General features: G+C 33.4%; 8 protein-coding genes across 8 annotated transcripts; 4 read left to right on the top strand and 4 right to left on the bottom strand.

Annotated features, from left to right (window-relative positions):
- Positions 1-98: 98 nt before the first annotated feature.
- On the bottom strand, positions 99-1,565 carry cgd8_150 (CpTSP4; extracellular protien with signal peptide and 2 repeats of an apple domain followed by a TSP1 domain; the record flags this gene model as incomplete). The annotated part of the gene is made up of 1 exon (XM_625479.1): positions 99-1,565. One exon carries the CDS (start codon positions 1,563-1,565, stop codon positions 99-101), a length of 1,467 nt encoding a protein of 488 aa, XP_625479.1.
- A 1,255-nt stretch (positions 1,566-2,820) lies between these two features.
- cgd8_140 (hypothetical protein) lies at positions 2,821-6,006 on the bottom strand (the record flags this gene model as incomplete). Its single annotated transcript, XM_625478.1, has 1 exon — positions 2,821-6,006. The coding sequence occupies one exon, from the start codon at positions 6,004-6,006 to the stop codon at positions 2,821-2,823; it is 3,186 nt and encodes a 1,061-aa protein (XP_625478.1).
- Positions 6,007-6,764: 758 nt separating this feature from the next.
- On the top strand, positions 6,765-8,114 carry cgd8_130 (conserved hypothetical protein; the record flags this gene model as incomplete). Its single annotated transcript, XM_625477.1, has 1 exon — positions 6,765-8,114. One exon carries the CDS (start codon positions 6,765-6,767, stop codon positions 8,112-8,114), a length of 1,350 nt encoding a protein of 449 aa, XP_625477.1.
- A 556-nt stretch (positions 8,115-8,670) lies between these two features.
- Positions 8,671-9,039, top strand: cgd8_120 (hypothetical protein; the record flags this gene model as incomplete). Its single annotated transcript, XM_625476.1, has 1 exon — positions 8,671-9,039. One exon carries the CDS (start codon positions 8,671-8,673, stop codon positions 9,037-9,039), a length of 369 nt encoding a protein of 122 aa, XP_625476.1.
- A 130-nt stretch (positions 9,040-9,169) lies between these two features.
- Positions 9,170-9,577, bottom strand: cgd8_110 (hypothetical protein; the record flags this gene model as incomplete). The annotated part of the gene is made up of 1 exon (XM_625475.1): positions 9,170-9,577. The coding sequence occupies one exon, from the start codon at positions 9,575-9,577 to the stop codon at positions 9,170-9,172; it is 408 nt and encodes a 135-aa protein (XP_625475.1).
- Positions 9,578-9,841: 264 nt separating this feature from the next.
- On the top strand, positions 9,842-13,591 carry cgd8_100 (hypothetical protein; the record flags this gene model as incomplete). Its single annotated transcript, XM_625474.1, has 1 exon — positions 9,842-13,591. One exon carries the CDS (start codon positions 9,842-9,844, stop codon positions 13,589-13,591), a length of 3,750 nt encoding a protein of 1,249 aa, XP_625474.1.
- Positions 13,592-13,973: 382 nt separating this feature from the next.
- On the top strand, positions 13,974-16,823 carry cgd8_90 (hypothetical protein; the record flags this gene model as incomplete). Its single annotated transcript, XM_625473.1, has 1 exon — positions 13,974-16,823. One exon carries the CDS (start codon positions 13,974-13,976, stop codon positions 16,821-16,823), a length of 2,850 nt encoding a protein of 949 aa, XP_625473.1.
- Positions 16,824-17,020: 197 nt separating this feature from the next.
- On the bottom strand, positions 17,021-18,433 carry cgd8_80 (10 transmembrane domain, possible aa transporter; the record flags this gene model as incomplete). Its single annotated transcript, XM_625472.1, has 1 exon — positions 17,021-18,433. The coding sequence occupies one exon, from the start codon at positions 18,431-18,433 to the stop codon at positions 17,021-17,023; it is 1,413 nt and encodes a 470-aa protein (XP_625472.1).
- Between the last annotated feature and the right edge of the window lie 281 nt (positions 18,434-18,714).

Below are 18,714 nucleotides of genomic sequence, written 5' to 3'. Positions count from 1 at the left end.
TTTAATACACTTTTTTTTGAATTATCTTAATTAACATTAACAAAATTAATATTAAAAATATTAAGCTCAAAAAAATGTAGATGCTCCACATTTAAACTTTAGTTGAACAAATTTGGATCTAATGTAGAATTTCGGAAGTTTGTATAGTTAACTCCAAGCAAGTACGATGATAGAGCAAAGTGAATATCATATGAGTTATCTATTCCCTTTCTCAATGTAAAATCTTCGTTCTGACTTTCTTCATCAACTTGCGTTCTAGGATATGAATGATTTTGATCATTTAAAATTTGATAGTTTTCTCTAAAATCAAAATAAAGGTTTTTAAGAAGGTTTTCAGTTGAGTATGCTCCCATTTTAGACCTAGACATTCTATTAGCCGATGCTGACATTGCTCTAATTTCTGGATCATTTTGAAGAGAATCTTGAGTAGTAGAGTTATTGTAGGAGATTAAGTTTCTATTATAGTCATCAAAGGCTGTATTTCTTGTAATTTTTGTAGCACATTCGCACATTATGCTCTCAGTAAGGTGAGGACACATTTTTTGATTCATATCTGGAGGAGTAGAAATAAGAGGCCTACTTCTCTTTGACATGGAGTTTTGTGTACAAACATCGTCATTTGGACATTTTGACCAGTTAGACCATTCACCTACAAAACATTTGACGGGACAATCTATTGCAACAACATTAACATCTCCAGATATCCATCCAAGAGCGTGATATGTACATCCAACCTCACCAATAACTAATAAACAAGTTTCAACTCCAGAGATCCCTTGGAATGACCAATAAGTACAATTCTCAGTAATTTTGCAAAGGCCAAGACACTCATGCCAAGTATTAACATATTTTCTCATTGTTCCACCTCCTCTATTCATTTCTACCTTACATCCCCATCCAAGACCAACCACATGGTAATTTGGACAATTTGAAGGACAATCAGGACTTCCCTTGCACATAGCGGTTTCAATCAACCTTGGGCAGATTTCAGACTTATAAACTGGAGATCTAATGACATGTCTTACTCTTTGAGTGATTCCAGCACAATAAGAACTACAAGGAGTCCAAGCACTCCAGTCGCCAACTTTGCATGTAGTAGAGCAAGGACCAACCTCCGAAGCATTTTTTAGACCTGATATATAATTTTCATCAGGGTACTTGCATAATCTATCCCCACTTTTGATCAAACATTTCTTTTTTTCTACATCATAGCTCCATTTCTTACACTTAATAAAGAAGAATGCAACATAGTCCATACAAAGAGATGCACATTCTTGCCAAGAATCAGCCTTTTTAATCTTAATACTATTCCATCCCAAACAAAATAGTCCCTTCATATTAAGCCCATAAATAGGACAGTATTTTTTTGTAATGTTTGAGGCTGGTAAATCAGGAATATCTATTGGAACACTATTTTCAGGAGAAACTAACTTCATCATAGCTGAGTCTGGGTGTGTTTCAGAAAATTTTTCTGGGGTAATGTATTTGTTACTCCATGAAACATTAATGTATATGATTAAGAGAGAGATTAATAGGGTAGTAAAAGTAAGGATTTTTTGAAACATTTTAAATAATTAATCCATCAAACTCTAGTTCTGATATTTATTTCCATTAAAATTCTGCTTAAGCTAATATTTCTGGTTGAAAATAGCAATTTATTTACAAATTCTGAAAGCAATACTAAATAAAACTGCTACTTTTTGTAGCTTCAATATCACATAAAATAGAGATTTTTCCTCTATTTTGATTATATATAACTTTGCAGTACGATGTGTGTCAGTGTGGGTTAATTAATTATCTACCAGTTATATTCTGAGGATTTTTTTTTACTCAAATAATTTCTTGTTATTTTTATGTACCCGGTACCAGTTATAAGTTTTGGCGGTGACTCTCAATTCAATTGTAATGAGAGTCGTTTTCAAAATAAACAGTTAATCTTAAAGATTAGAGAGTGGGGGAAAGATGAGAAGGGATGCTTATTAAGTTAATAGGGGTTAAAGCATCATTGAGCACTATTTGGAGGAGCTCTAGGAAGTAGTAGTAACTCTAGATTTAGGGTCTGGTAACGACACTTTCAAATAGTAATTGAGTTATAATAGTTTCAAAATAGTATTAGCAGTAAAAACCAAATTTGTTACTGTAATAATTGTAATAATATGTAATAGTAGCTTTCTAGAACTATTTGAGACGAGAACTATGAATATGAAACTGTATTCGAGGAATAAGATTATGTAATATGTACTTGGCTATTTTACCTGAACAAATTTGCAATAAATATCAAGACAAACATTAATATATATAACCAACCTAAAAGAAACTACCTTTCGGGAAACAAATAGATCAGACAAAAAAAAGAGATACAAATGAACATTGATTGAAAGATATAATTAATAATCCCATTTTCTACTATCAAAGCGTCCATTAATCAAACTACAATAGAATATCCAGGAGATCAGAGAGTTGCTCTATTGATTTTCTACTTTGCAAATATTCGATTGAAGATTGATAAATATGGCTAATATAGCATACAAGGCGACAATTGTAAGGATGTATATATTTATATATATATATATATATATATAATTGTAATAGTTATAGGTAATTTGTAACATCTTCAAAGCCTGAGGATTGAGAAAAATGCTGGCTTAATAAGTATGTATTTGAATTTAAATAGCGTAAGGTGATCTGCATGTTGATTATTATTTACTGAGATGTTGATAGGAAGTGCCAGACGCTTTAGCTTATCCTCGCTTTTGGCATTTGTGTAACCACAAGATCAAAGTTGGACTGAATTCCGTCAAGAATGAGACAATTAATTACTCAATAGGAATTATTGTCATTTCCTGTAGAGATGTTTTCATTTTCGTAATCAAATCCATCGTTATTAGTTACAAGATTGTCAACAATATTAGGATTCTGGTTAGCGCTCATAGTGGAGTTGCTCTGATTCTTAAGTGTTGAAGTATCATAAGAATGATCAAATGGAGTTAAGTCATTTGAGAAATTTCTATGCTGATGAGATTGTAAGCCTTGGGGATTTTGAATCTGATTCTGTGTATAGGTCTGATTTTCTGATGTCTTATTGAGCAAAACATCTAAAACCCAATTAGTGGATGACTCAACAACTAAGGCATCCTGTGGATCAAAACTAAAAGATAATTGGGCTCCAGAATCATTAAAAGTAGAAAATGAGTCTTCATCAGTATAACCTGTAGAATAAGTTTCAAGCTTATTCGAAAACGGATCTTCAATTTCCAAACTCGAACTCGGAACATATATGCTCGCTCTCTCATCCTTCTTAACTCCGACAAAGTCCTCTGAATTATAGATATATTGCCCTCCACTGGGATCAGAAAGTTGTTGAAAACCTTGAGCTCCAGAAAGGGAAGAGTTAGGACTCTCATTCCATTTGCTTGATGCTACAATTCCTTCAGCCCTCCTTCTTAATGTAGATTCCGAGTTTGTCCCAACAAGATTAGTTTCATCAGGTTCAGTTGAAATATTATTTCCTCTGGATGGATTCCCAAATGGGTAATCCCTAGGATTAATTGTTTGCATGATTTGTCTATTATAACTGTTGGGTTGGGTAATTGTTGCTCCTCCAGGATTTATCGAGACTTCCTGAATAAATTTGTCAGTTGAAGTATATATTGTAGGTTCATTGGAACCTTCAAGACTACGGATTACAGAAGTCATAATGTTGACAAGGCATATTTCAGCTTCATCACCAAAGATCTCATCAGGAGAGCTCGTATTTACGTAGGAGGAATTCTTTACGGGGGGAGTTTTTGGTCTGGCGCCAATAGAGAATCTACGAAAAGTGGCTACAAATTGGTGCTTTGAATTACAAAAGAGAATGTAATCAGCAAGAGCGAGGCCACTTCCTCCGTTTTCAGTCTCACTAGTAAGAGTTTCTTGAATTAGATTTCCACCAAATCCTGTAGTAAAGTCTTCCCCCCAGAAATTGGATTCATGATCTGCATACTTTTGTTGAGGACATAGGGTTGCACAAAAGTAGTAGTCTGATGTTAAAAAACCTCTCGCACATTTCAAGAACCTTGGAGATAAGATCATCTTATCTGATCCTGGACAATACTCGTACACTTTGATCCTTCCTTTCAATTTACCAGAGCTTTTTGCTCTCTTAATGCACTTAATATTTGGACAAAAAACCCATGGTCGCGATAGCTTTGTCTCATTAATTACAAATAAAAACGGGCGTCCCTCATGGCGTTTTGACTTGCACTGAAGTCTTGAGATTCCATCTCTGTAGCTGTGGAAGAAGCATTTTATTACGGTTGGAGTAAGGTTTCCAGATCTTCTCATAGCAAGAGACCCTAGGGAGAATTCTCTGAGGATCCTTGATCCTTCTGCGGATTCTTTCACAATTTTCATAAACAAGGTCTTGATATTCACAGGAATCTCACAAATGAAGTCTACGATATAAAAGTTTCGATCATTCCCAACGGTTCCTGGTCTTCTTCGCTTTCTTGCAAAGTGTTCATCTGCATTATCAATTTGACCTGCTCCAACTTGATACGTTGTGAAGCCATGGAGAGAATTTGTAATAATAGTTGCATGGAATCCATTAATTCCAGGCAGTACTGGGACACTCGGAGGTGTTGCCAAACCTGGAGGAGTGGCTAAAGTCGGAGGAGCAGGCAAACCAGTGACTCCTGATACCCTTCCTGCTGTTGGCATGCTTGTATGCACAAATCTTTCATAGGTTTCATTGATTTGCTCAGTTTGATACTGAGAAACATTCTCAGAATTGAGGTCTATTCCTCTTAGCGGGGCAATTTGAATTGTTTGATGGTTAGGGCTAAGGTGGGAAGGAGGGGTGGAACTTCCGTAAATTGGATAGTAATTACAATGATTTTCCGTGTAATTATTGGCATTTTGGCCATAAGATATGATCCCTCCTACACTATGCACATTTTCTCGTATAGACTCTGTACACGATTTAGCCCTAACCTCATCGTTTACGTAGCTACCAGTTTTTGGAGCATTATATTCAACATATTCAGCGAAAGCTGGCTGGTAGGAGCAATTTACCTCTCTATTAACATCTGAGACGCCGTAAATATACGTTGAAGAGCCTTCTGAGGGCTCAATGCAAGGTTGTATAGAGTTTGAATTACAATAATAATTGTTATAATGATAATTAGTTGGTAGAGACTTGAACCCATTTCCAGTTTCAGAAAGAGCTCCAACTCCAATTCCAGCACCAAATCCGGTATCATTTCCTCTAACTCCACCATCCTCCGAAACTTCAATCACAGCAGAGTGGTTGGCGGACTCCTCAAGATTGTACAAACAAACATCTTTCTCTGTTGCAGCCCTATAATCCGAATAAACCCTTTCTCTTCTAGTATTACTACCATAGGAATATTCTTGTTCAACTGCTCGAGGAATTGAAGGGGATTTAAGCTCCTCTCCAGTGTTATGAACCAAACCAGTTAGAGTATTATTTGGATCAATGGGACTGTTGGCATTGCTGTTATGATTACTAGCTGTACCACCGTATATCCTGCAAGTTAAATCAGCTTCAGATATCTGCGCAGAAGCTTTATAATTCAAATATGTTGTACTTAGACCAATTCCTGTTGGGGATTGGACTGAATGGAAACTGTAATTCTCTCCAGAAGACGATACTTCTGGGGTTTGAGAAACATATTCCGTTCTTGGGGTCACATATCCTGAACTTACGATTTCAAATTGCTTGTTTTGATCAATTCCTCCTTTTATACAAATATCCTGTTTATTATCAATATTTTCGTAGTTCCCTCTATATGAACAAGGATTCGAGCCATACAGTCCAATTTGGCATCCTTTGTTAATTGTTCTCAAATCAGAATTTGCAGAACATCCTTGTTTTAAAATGTGAATTCCAGAATCTTGTCCTGTAGTGTTTTCAATATTCCATTGCTGATTTTCACTGTTTAATACTAGTTCATTGCCTAGATATTGTTTACTGGAACTTCCAGTATCTGGAGTCTCACCCATTCTATTAAAGAAGCGTTAGTATTTTTCTTAGTTTCTTTTTTATTTTTATATTTTGTTTTCTTTAAACAAGCTGGTCAGTTATAACTTATCATTTCAAAAGGTTAACAATTCTATTCAATATACAAACAATTATTTATAATGATTTCAATCACCAGCTTTAAGAGTTTATGTAAGGTCAAAAAAACCAATTATTGTTATTATTTCATCTTAAAATTCTCAAAATTTTCATTCAATCCTTTATTTACGACGACATTTACTAATTTATTCCTTTTCACCCCCGTTTCCCTCTAACTGTTTTCCTACATGCTGAACCCTTTCCAATTTTAGCGGTACTAACTAGTAAGATACGGAATAATTAATAGAAATTTATAATTTTTTCCTAGGTTTTCTTCTCAAAAATAGAAATTATGATAGAATTAATTACATCAATTTCAATTCCAGCTCTGTTTCTCACTTATGCTAAGATGTTATTTTCTTATTATTTTAGTCTTTAGACCTACTTTACGAAACTGCGCTTCTTTCCCCACAAAGGCATTAACTAAATTCTTGACTTAAAATTGCTGCAAATACTGGAAAAATTGACAGCTTTTAAAATTTAATTGCAAATTATCCACTAATTTTATTCTTTCGCTGCCTTGTTGCTTTCCAGAATTTATTTCTACTTTTGTGGCTTCTAAATGAAAAGTCGTTGACTAAACGCACATTGGCGCAGGCGCCACCCTTGTTGGTCTATAATAATAATATTACTTATAACAAGGATGACTCAGGAATATCAAAAGAGTAATCATGACTGTGATTTTGACGAGGGAGAGGCAAGTGGAGATGACGTAGATGAAGATGTTAGAGAAGTTGAGATGAATATTGATGAAATTGAAGATGAGGTTACAGATGATGAGGGTGATGAGAGCAGTGAGGAAGGTAGTGAGGAGGATGAAGAATTAGAAAAAAAAGTCCTTCCAGAGAGAGCTTCTAGAGGGAAAAGATACACACAGCTTTTAGGTGAAGAGGAGGAAAAAGATGTTAAATTTTGGGGCCATGATACATGGGAAGAAGAGGAGGAAGACAGTGGATGGTCTTCAGAGGATGAGAAGGTTGAGCTTGAGATACTGGGAGGTGAGGACACAAGCACAGATTCTGAGAATGATAGCCAATCTGATGATGGGATGGAAGAGGAGATGGAGGCTATGGCGGAAGATGACGATGATGATGACGTGATCGATGGTAAAAAGCCTAAAAAACCTAAACGAATGTTTAGCGGAAAGTATAAGGACCCATCATTATTTTTAAAGTCTGCTCAGAAGGAAATGCTTAAAAAGGCTAGGAAAAAAGCAAGCGGGATAAAGAAGACTGGTATTGTGAAGAAGAGCCCAGCTGCGCTGGAACCTAGAACAATGTCAGTTAGAGCATCCACAACTCAAAAGAAGCAAGATTTACAAGAATCCATTAAAAGGAGAGATGAGGAGGCCCAAGACAGGACAAACAGAAAAAGATTAAAGAAGAGTTCAACTTCTAAAGAACAAGCAAAAACAGTTATGACTCAGGAAGAAAGACTTGAAGCCTGCAAGGAAATTGAGAAAATGAATATAGAAAGCTTAAATCAATTGGAGGCATTTGAAGAGCATAAAAGATATTTGGACAACACTTCTGCTAGTATAAGAAAACAACTACAATCTGGTTCTCTTAACATTTATATATCTTGGTCATCTTACCGTCTTATGGAATCAGAAAAAAACAACTCTGATGAAATACTTAATAGTGATGAATATTGTAGGGAGATGATTATATATACTGATGGGAATATTCCTCAACATTTAGACCAAAAAAAGGATTCAAATACTAATTTGCATGCCAAAAAGGAAGATGGTAATTATCCACCAATATGTAGCGTTTATGGCGTTCCTGCCAAGTATTTAGATCCACTTACTAACAAGTATTATAGCAGTTTGGAAGCTTTTAAAATGATTAGGAAGAATTATCATGCTTCAAAATATAAAGAATTTCTTCCAGAGATTAGAGAGGTTCAGGATCTCATCTTGGAAACTAAGAAGCTTATTGGTGAGGAAACCCAAGATTACCAGTTGAATAACTCTTTTGTTAAAGCTGAATAGTTCTTTGTTTTGTACTTTCTTTTTTTCTTTTTATAAGCATTATATTTATATTAACCTTGTAATATTTGGTTTTTTGAGCTAAGTTGACGTATTTATTTTACACTCTATGCAAATTATATTTTTTAAATATTTTATATTTCTCAAAATTTTTATTTATTCAATCAACTAAAATTTTAAGATTCAAAGTGACCAAGTAAATTTTTATGTTTTTTTATTGCGGGTACCGAATTGCCTACAACTGAATATGATTTAAAGTTTTGAAAAATAAATTAAGAAAAAAAGCCTGGAAAAAATAGAATTTGGAGGTAGAACTCTCAAATAAAGACAAGTTCAACATCTCAAGGTGGGAGAAAAGTTCCTCTACAAAGATGATAACTGATTTATCTCCAGATCAACAAATAGTAGAGGATGAAATAGTATTTGTTGATATTCCAGAACTATCTAGATTTGAAATTTTTGAGGGAATGAAGGTAATGATTGAAAATATAGTAAGTTGAACCAAGTAAAAGTTAATTTTTTTAATTAAATTTAGAACTTCCAGGAGAATGATGAAAAAATGGATTTTGAGTTGGTAGTCCAGCCCCTCGATAATCCTGAACAAGAATCTATGACGTTGAAGCTTCAGGGAAAAAACATGGAGACTGTGGGAACATGCTTATTTTTTGCTGATACTGAACCTACAAATAAAGATTCATCGGATGGAAAACCAAAAACAGGGATAAATGAGAATCATCTACATAGCGATTTAAATGATGATAAAGACGTGGAAATGAGCGATCAAAACAGAGCTAACAGCAGTTCAGAAATAAAGCCCCACTCAGAGACACAAAATAGAGAATCCAATATAGTTAATGATGGAAGCAAATCTAAGCTTGTATGTATAGGAAAGTGTAAAAAAGTAGTTCAAGCTTTTATTGAAGATTAGTTTTGATCGTATTGTAGGCCCAAGCAATTTACTCGGAAATTTGGGTCTTAAAGACCTAATAAAAGAATCTTTTGAGCTGTTTCTACTCAATTGTTGTTTAAAGCCCTTAACTAATAATGCAGAAATTAATTTATTCCTTCTTATCAACTGCATTCTTTAAAGCATTCTTGAACTTCTGGAATGTAAGAACGCCTTTATCTATCCACTCATCAGATGATTTAGGAAATGGTGGGACAAAGTTCCTCTTCTCAGTATATTTAATAAAATCATTGGCAGATTTGACACCCCAACCCAATCCTGCTCCAAAACCCACTCCCAACGCAAACCTTCTTGATATTGGAGATTTTAATGCAATAGATCCAATAGTTCCAGAAATAATTGTACCAAATAGCGCATAAACACCAGTGCTAACCAGAAATCTCTTATATAACTCAGGACTTTGTACCTGGCAGTTGTTTACTCTCTTTGATGGATCATCTTTTGAATTCTGATCGTTTGTTGACGAACCATGACCTGGAAGTTTCGTAACCCCTAACATATCTATATTCTTTTCTTATTTCTTCTTTTTTTATTTAAAGCTTTGCTACTTTCTTTTTTGAATTCAAAATCTTTAAATCATTATATTATGCCCCACACGGGCCCGGTCAAAGTTCCCGCCTTCTAGGAATATGTTTAAGGCAAAAGGAAGCAAATAAAAATTAATTACTGGGAGCAATATATTGGTTTTCATTAGAAGAGAGGAAGAGACAGTTTAAAAAACTTGGGAGCAATAAGTAGTTAAAGATACTTGATCGAGCTCACCATGTCTCAAAACCTTTCTCCTTCAGGAAGCAGTCAGAGCAATGACAGCTCCGGATCACGGCTAGCAAGCTTTGAGAGGGTCAGAGTTATGGCAAACTACCTAGAATTATCCGCTTTTGAATATATTCAAAGATGCTCAGATGATTCAGGTTTTCAGCCTAGTGATTCAACAATGCCTTTGTTTTATATTTTGAGCTGTTGGAAGTTACTTTGGTGTCTTTCAATTAATGAGTTAATAGGTGAGGGTTTGAGAAACATGATTGAAGCAAGTTTTACGTTTAGAACTGATATTGGTGGCGGTGGGAATGGTTATAGAAAGCTATTGAGTATTCCAGAAATGTCAGAAGGTGAAGTTTCGAGATATGCTATGGCATATTCTCCAATCTTCAGAGTTGTTTTGGGGGTATTGAGATGGCTTAGATGGGAATCGAGAGTGAATCCATGTAAACAGAACGATATTGTGTTCAAAGAAACTTACTATATGGATTATCCAGAATCAAGGATTTTATGGAAAACTTTAAAAAATCAAAAACGATTTTATAGTCTAGATTGGGCATTGAATGTTGACAAGTCAGCAATTTCTCAATCAGATAGGGAAAGTGTCGAAGAGGTATTTAAAGTAGCGTTTATGCTACTTAGAAAAGGCTGTAGAATGCAACTGGATGCATTTCTTAGAGAGAGAGCAAAGGCTCACTGGATAATATGCCTTGTGGATGGAATGGATTCGTATCTGTATCCAGAGAAACAAAGTGACCACTATGTAGATCTTTCAGAGTTTATTGATGTTCTACCAAAAGTTGATGATATGTGGATTAATTATAATGAAGAGGATGATGCAATGGAATTGGACGGGGTTTTAACTGGGAAAGCAAATGAAGGGCAACCTGTAAATTCTATGAGCTTAATAAATAGGGAATTAGCTTTAAATGATGCTTTGTTTAAGGTCTCTTTCGAATATATTGACCTGATGGAGAGAAGTTTAATATTTCCATCTTCTGAAGACTCCACAAATTCTGAAGAGGTTGAAATTGAATCTGAAGGTAATATAAATAGGCCACTGCTTTTCCATTTTCTAAGACAATTGATATCTGAAAATAGAAATCAAAATACAAAATTGGAAAATAAACTAGGAGAATGGGAGCTTTCTTTCTATTCAATCTTATGTGGGGACTTTGACCAACTTTATTCAATGGCAGGAGACAACTTTGACAAGTTGTTTGCACTTTTCCACACTGAGAAAATCAATATATTTAACGGCTGGGCAGACTTTCTGGAATCTAGAACTCAGTCAGGAAGAAATCATATTTTCCTCGGAAAAACATACCATGAGAAGAAGTTGGAAAACTCCTTATTTAATAGGTTGCAACTATTAACACAGGATTTGTATCCAGAACTTACAAGCTATTATTTACCAGAGGATTGTGAATCTATTTCTGAATATAACTTGATCAATAGTATTCAAACAAGGATTGATTTGGGAAATGCCTCAATACTAGATAAAGATAATGAGACAGATATTATTGGTTATAATAGCAACTGCTTTTGCTACGACCAGGATACCAAAGGCGTAATCAATATGATGGAACTAGAGAAGCAGCTAATTGATTCTTTAATTGATTCTATTGCATGTTTAAATTTTGATGAAGGTAAATCATCGTTTGAAGGCCATTTTTTCCAAGTATATTTGGGAATTATTGTCTCTGCATTGAACATTAGAGAACGTGCAGATGACCTTGTTCGAGCTCTTGAAAACTTTATGAATTATATTTCGACATTGTCAAATGAGTTTTCAACTCTTGGCTCTCTTAAAGCGTTTATCTCTCAGATTACAATTGCCCATCTTGAAGTTGAAAATTCTCAAAAGCATAATATCAAAAATTACTCAGTGAATATCTTTGACGAGTTCACTTTGGCTTCATTGCCTTCTATGGATTACTTTGATACTTTGGAGCCTTCCCAAGCTAGCATTCAATTAGAAATACTCTCTGATTCTATTTCTATGCATCCTTTACATAATCTTTCCAAGAACCAAAAAGATAGGTTTGTCTCACAATATTTGAATTATATTCTTGAGAGCAACAGTCAGTCCTTGGATGTATTTCTGATAATGCTAGAGTATTCATCTGAAGAATTTAAATTGGAATATATACTTAAAATACTTTCAACTCATCAAGCTAATTTAGAGATCCCAAGCTTTCAAAAATTGGTTTATAATCTAATTACTCAGTTCCCTACAGAAACTATGCAAGTTACTATGACATTACAAGACCAACTATATGGGGAAATACATACTCTATTCAGTAGAGATGGAGGCAATTCTCCCGAACATATAGATTCCTTGATTTCATATTTGGAATTCGTTGTTTTACTTTTTGGAACTATTTTTCAGTTTCTGATAATTAGGCAAGACTATTCTCCTTCATCTGAACTAATCTTCAAGGTTCTGCAATATATAAATCACAAACACACAGGATTAAATGGAGGAGGGGTAGTAAGCCACAGTTCTAATTATTTGGAAGAATCACTCAAGTCTCTAGAACAAAATCTACTATCTGAAAATCCTTGTAATCAAACAACAAGTGAAGTGGTTATTGGGTTATTCTTCCTGAGTCAGCTAAACCCTCTTTGTCTATTATTGTTTGCACTGGAAATTACAAAACTTTCTGGATCTCACGATATTGTCACCCTTGAATATCACCAATTTGTATTGAACGTTACACGATCTAATGCATGTATATTCGAATTTATCATTCCGTTAGTTTTAGAACCAATTATGATCAGACTAATTACTGTATTGGCGTCTAATACTGAGAATATTAGTCCAAATTACAGCAGATATAAAATTTCAAAGTTAAAAGAATCTCATGGAATCCTTCAAGCTTCAAATTGGGAGCAAAATCTAGCAAGTATATTCTCAATAGGGAACTTTATTCGAGTGCAAAATGTATTTATTCCATTTTCTCCAATTAGATTTCTAAGTTCACAGCTTACATTCTTTAAAGTACTAGGCTTAGTAAAAATTTATCATGACTCTGTAGAGAGGCTTTGGGATTGTGTTAAACAATCAGAACAAGATGTTTTTAATAATGAAAACCTTCATCAATTTGGGTTAGGAGGCTCTAATAAACATAGAGAGCATTTTCAAAGCCCCGTCATATCTCCTGGAAGCAGCTTACTTTCATCACCTTTCAATAAGTTTGCATCTCCTGCATCCAATAATCAAAGAAGAAGCTCTCTTCAGCAATTAAACTTGGATAGACAGATTGATAATGTAAACCAAAGTATATCTCAGGTAATTTCAAAGATAGAAGTTGTATTACAGAACTGGTTAGTTTTTGATCCAAGCCACTACAATAATTCACCTTTAATGGAAAATTGTCGAGACAAAGAATCTCAAGAACAAGGTAAAACGGATATTTCTCAGCTTATAGGATTTCTTCCTGAATACTGCTCGTTTGATAAAGACAACTTTGGATTGGACATCTTTTCCGTTCATCATTGTAATAACAGGGAGCTTTTAAAAAGGTACAGATCCATTAATATCCAGAAGCTATTTGACCAGCTGATTCTCACAGTGGTTTTCCACCGTGATATTGAGATTCTTTCTAATAAGAAAAGCCCTATTTTCCCTAGAAGATCAATAGACTCTAACAAAGGTCACTATTTATCTGAGCTCAAATCTGTATCTTTCTTAAATAATATTTTAGGAGCAATTGAACGTAGTGGTTGGATATTTAAAGAGTGGGACTAGGCAGAGGAATATTTGAGAATTGATTTCTATATTTCAAGAGATTTATCACGCAGATTAATCCTATAACAATACTGATACTGCTTTTTGTAAAGTTATAAATTTTATAAAAATTAGTGAAATATAGCCCATCTACCTGATAGAAACAACATTAGAAGTAGTTTAGGAATAAAGTAGTCCTAATAAGCTAATTAATCACTTATTTTAAGAATCTTTTTGATCTTGGATTCAAATTTGAGTCTATAGTATTTGAGTGAATTTAGCGGGGTTTCATAATGCAATTTTAATGGAGTAAATTCAGACGGTAAATAAAAAAGTATGAAAAAATAAAATCTGAAGAGAATAATGCAATTTTAATAATATAAAGATACTTAGTGGTTGATAGATGTTGAAAAACCTCACTTTCAAACCTCCAACTCGTTCATTCATAGCCTGTTGCATTGAATTTCGAGAAAGACAGGAATTTTGTAGAACAAATATTATACCTTTACTATTAAAGAGGCACTCAATTTCTAAAAAATTAGCAGTAATTAAACCCAAATCACTGGAAGAAAATGCTTTATCTTCAAAGAAAGAACTTAAAATCTTGATCCGTGAGATTACCAATGCAATTAGAACTTCCCCACGTAAAAGAAGACCAAGTATAAGGGAATGGGTAGCAGAGGTTAAGGATCTCATAAGAGCTAGGGAAGTGGTGGCAAATGAAAGATTGAATGAACTTCAAAATAAGCTTTTGGATGCTAAAGTTGATTATTCAAATAACATTATCATGAACGATTCAATGTTGGATAAAGTAGTGATAAGGATAAATTCTTTAGTACAAAGGCTTGATGGTTTAAACTTCCGTGAAGAATCTATATTAGATAAGATAAATTACTTGGATTTAAAGAAAATGGAGGTTTTAACCCAGGTGAGTGATTATCTCAAGGAGTTGCTTGTATTATCAAACAAAATTGAACAAGTTTCTGATTTAATGAAAAAATCAAAAAGCCTGAAAAGCTCGGAAATATATACTTTATTATCTAACTTAAAAGATTGTACATTAAAAATAAACTTGATTGAAAATGGAAGAAATGTTAAATTAAACATAAAGAATTCTATGTACAGTGAGATTTCAAGGATTTTGGATTACATTTTAGAGATTTTAATTAACCAGATTACTTTGTTTTTGAAGAATTATTGCGATTGGGGCCAGCTTGATAAAATTGTACAGCAAGTTCTTAGCAGAAAATCTCCACAATGTGCTTTTGACGGCCCTCCAGTTCTTTCTAAACTAGAAAAAAACGAGAGAATTTCTCATTCTATTGGCATTTTGCTTGTATTAGCTTCTATTTGTATTGAATTAGGATTTGAATGTAGGGAGCTAAATGGTTCAGCAAGTATAGAATTGAGTAATGACTACAAGATTTCAAAGATTAATGTTTGCGAGGAAATAATTTCTAGGCTCGGAACTGATATTGCAAACAAGGTCAAGCCTTTGTTTTTTTCGAGAAATAGTTCTCTTTCGAACATCGAAAAACCAGAGTGGCTTCTTGAGACATATTTTTCATTATTCAAATCTCATTCTGAATATTTGAATAACCTTTGGAATGATTTAAATAAAAATTTTATGAAAATAAAAAATATTGAGGAAAACGATGCTATAAAAACATATACGAGTAAGCATATTCCATCTTATATAGATAAAGAAAAGTATATAGAAGAGATGAATAAAATTGTTTTAGTTGAACCAAAGAAAATTCTGAGCATTACTTTAATCTACAATCTTCAGAACGCACTAAGAATCTTCCTAAGAAGAGCCTTATATAAAGATGGAGCAGCTATCAGAGATAACAAGACAGACTGTATATTTGAGAAGTTGATAGAACATTTATTATTGGTTTATAGACAATGGAAAGATATAGATGAAGAAACTTCAATGTTTATTCCATTCGACTTAATAACAAACTTAAATGTTAACAAGTTAGTTTTAACAAAGAAAAGTTCAATAGATGGGTTATTTGACGAGGATAATAATATTCTACAGATGGAGGATCTTTCAAAAACTGCTGTCAGTTGGGCAAAATCTGCTTTCACATTGGTTATGGGAAATCCAGATTCTGAGTACCTTGAAATGTTTAATAAGCCATCGACTTTCCCATCAGAGTGTGGAATATTAGATTGGTATTGCATCCTTAATCGTATATATATTGCAGGGCAGACTTTGGGATACCTATCAGAATCTTTGATTTCCAGTTATATAGATAAATTTAATATGAAAAGGTCAATACATGATTTATATTCATCTATTTGTTCCCACTGTGGTTCTTCTGATCAGAATATAATTTTGAAGTGGTTTTCAGAAACTGTGGTTTATATTTCGAATGACTCTTTATCAAGAAATGGCCAGACTTTGATAATGCCTATTAAGTCTTCATCTACTGGGAATCAGGGAATTAGTCATCTTATTTTAGTTTTGGGTTACTCAATAGAAACAGTTGAACTTTTGAATGCATTTTCAGGAAAGGTAATGCTGCTTGTAGATTCTTGTAAATCTTTCGAGAAGAGCCAATATTATTTGGATAATGACGAAGGAGGTAAATATAGGATCAAAGATATAATTTTAGCCAAGTTCCATGAAATTAAGATTGAATTGGATTATTACCCACCAAAGGTTTTCACAAAAACCTTTTCTGTCCCTATTGTTGAACAAAGCATTGTTAAAGAGTTCATTAATTATGTTAGAGGAGAATGGAATAGAATTGGACATAAGGTAGGCCCTATGATTCCAATGGCTTCAATATTATTAGAGTCCGTTGATATTGTTTACTTTACTATAGTCAATTTAGGCCAAGATATTAATGCCAATAGTTCACTCATATCCGAGTCTAAATTATATAATGACTTCCAAGAATCAAAACCAAATCTCAAAGAAGAGAAAAAAGAGAAAATGGAATATATTTCTACTATGTATGACGGACCAATAGTAATGCTTAGAGAACTAAAAGAAGAAATGATTAATGACATAAAATTAGAACTTACAGAAGTTATAATCAAGCCTTTAATTTATAGCGAGATAATAATACCCTCACTAGAAGACTTATTGAACTCGAATCCATTTTCAGGTAACGCTAGACTTCTTTTTGATGATAATCTTGCAAAAAAAGTCAATGAACTTAAATACACATTTGTACTTTTCAGTCTATTTCTTTCAAATTCGAATCTGACTGAAATATCAAAGGCATTATCTGTTTGATTAGTAAAAAATGATCAAAAAAAAAGTAAACACTTGGTTTTAGTTAGACAATTACCGACTTAGAGTTTATAAGATTATTTAATCAAAATATTTTGTTAGAAAATGTCTTATTTTAGTAAACTAATCTAGACTATTAGTTTATTATATTATAATATTACTTGAGAGGGGTTAATCTAGATGAAATGAGTATTTTAGCACTACTTTCTCAATAACCCGATAAAAATCGCACTCAAACACAATATAAGAATCAAAACAGCCATAATGAGTAAAAAGAATGCAAGGAGTTTTTCAATTGTTAGTCCTTTGTGATCAAACACCTTAATATATAAAAGAGAAGGTATAATAAAGGCAGTGGTGTTGCTGCAAATTGTACCAACAAGTTCGTAAGCAAGGCCAAGATTTGTAAAGTAAATGGCACAAGATGTTGTTAAAACAAGAATAAAAACTGTAATAAGATTCAAAGCTCTTTTTTCTGCTTTAGGTTCCATTTCAGTTACACCACTGTAAAGTAAAATTGATAAAGATCTTCTACATGGATGGCATTGAATGGGGAAGGAAAATACCATAGATACTGCAATGAAGAATTTTGCAATAAAAATATCCAAAGTATTAGTTTTAAATAATTCCAATACATTTGCTTTGTTGATTAGACGACCAAAAAGTAGATATCCAGAAATTCCAATGATAGAATAAACAACAACACCTGTTCCAATGGAAATAATAATAATCTTAGAAAGTCTATTCAAGGTTCTGTTGTGAAGTTCATTTGATACTGTAAATATATTTTGCTGGCAAGTAAATGCAAAAATGAGTATAGGAAAAGTCTCAAGTGTTCTACGAAGTGAAAGTGTACTGAAATAATCCAAGTTCCCTGTTAAAAAGGCAGGTTGTTCTTCAAGCCCAGGCAAATACGTTGTTCTTACACTATACATAAGTCTGAAGAATACAACAGCAACCACATATAATATGCAAATAACACTGAGCCAGTTAGTATATTTCATAGATTTTAGTTTATGAGGAAAAGATGCTGGAGCAATAAAAAAAACAACTGATGTTAATAGAACAATGGCTCTCAGAACCTTTGGATCAATCCCAAAAGAATTATTATAGAAGAATAATGAGTATACTAAATCTCCAACAACCATAAGATATGAAGTAGATACTCCTAAAGATTTGATAACGATTGCACTATCAACAATCAACTTTAACCCGGGCATATGGTTAGCAGTAACTGAATAAAAGCTGACATCATCACCATATTCCATTGCTATTGAGGATAAGAGATAGAGTGAAAGAGATGATAAAAATGCACAAAAGATTGTAAGTAATATTCCTTGTAATAAACCATTAGCTGCATACGCCAAAGGTATAGCTAGAGTACCAATTCCAAGCATAGTATTAACCATTGCTGAAACTGCCTCACTTAAAGAAGATCCTTGAATTGCACCACCAAGTCCTGGAAGTGTTTCTGGTTCATCTTCAAAAAGACCATAAATAGCCAAAGATTGTGTTCGATTCATAGTTTTATAACTTGAAATTGAACTCCTTGAAAGATTACGACATCCATTGCCTCTAATCTCCAAAAGAGGCTTGCTCATATTTGAATTCATTTTCTTATAGAAAATTTGCAAATTAAACTAATGGTCTTTAAAAATTAATTATAAATAGAATTAAACTTTGTTAATTCTAAGTTAAACTTTAAAATAATTGTTTATAAAGTAAAAATTCAGTTCTAGATTTATGATTTACAATTTCAGTAAATATGAAATTACTCTTATATTAACAGTTATTTTCACACCAAACTTTGTATTTACAGTTTTTGAATTTTTTCAGTGGCTAGAATGCATTCCCGCCCAAATAAGTACCAATTAATCCAGATAATGTCAGTGGT

This window comes from Cryptosporidium parvum, chromosome 8 (genome assembly GCF_000165345.1).
Source record: "Cryptosporidium parvum Iowa II chromosome 8, whole genome shotgun sequence".
In the NCBI taxonomy this organism is placed as follows: Eukaryota; Apicomplexa; class Conoidasida; order Eucoccidiorida; family Cryptosporidiidae; genus Cryptosporidium; species Cryptosporidium parvum.
This window is presented reverse-complemented; position numbering and strand designations above follow the sequence as displayed.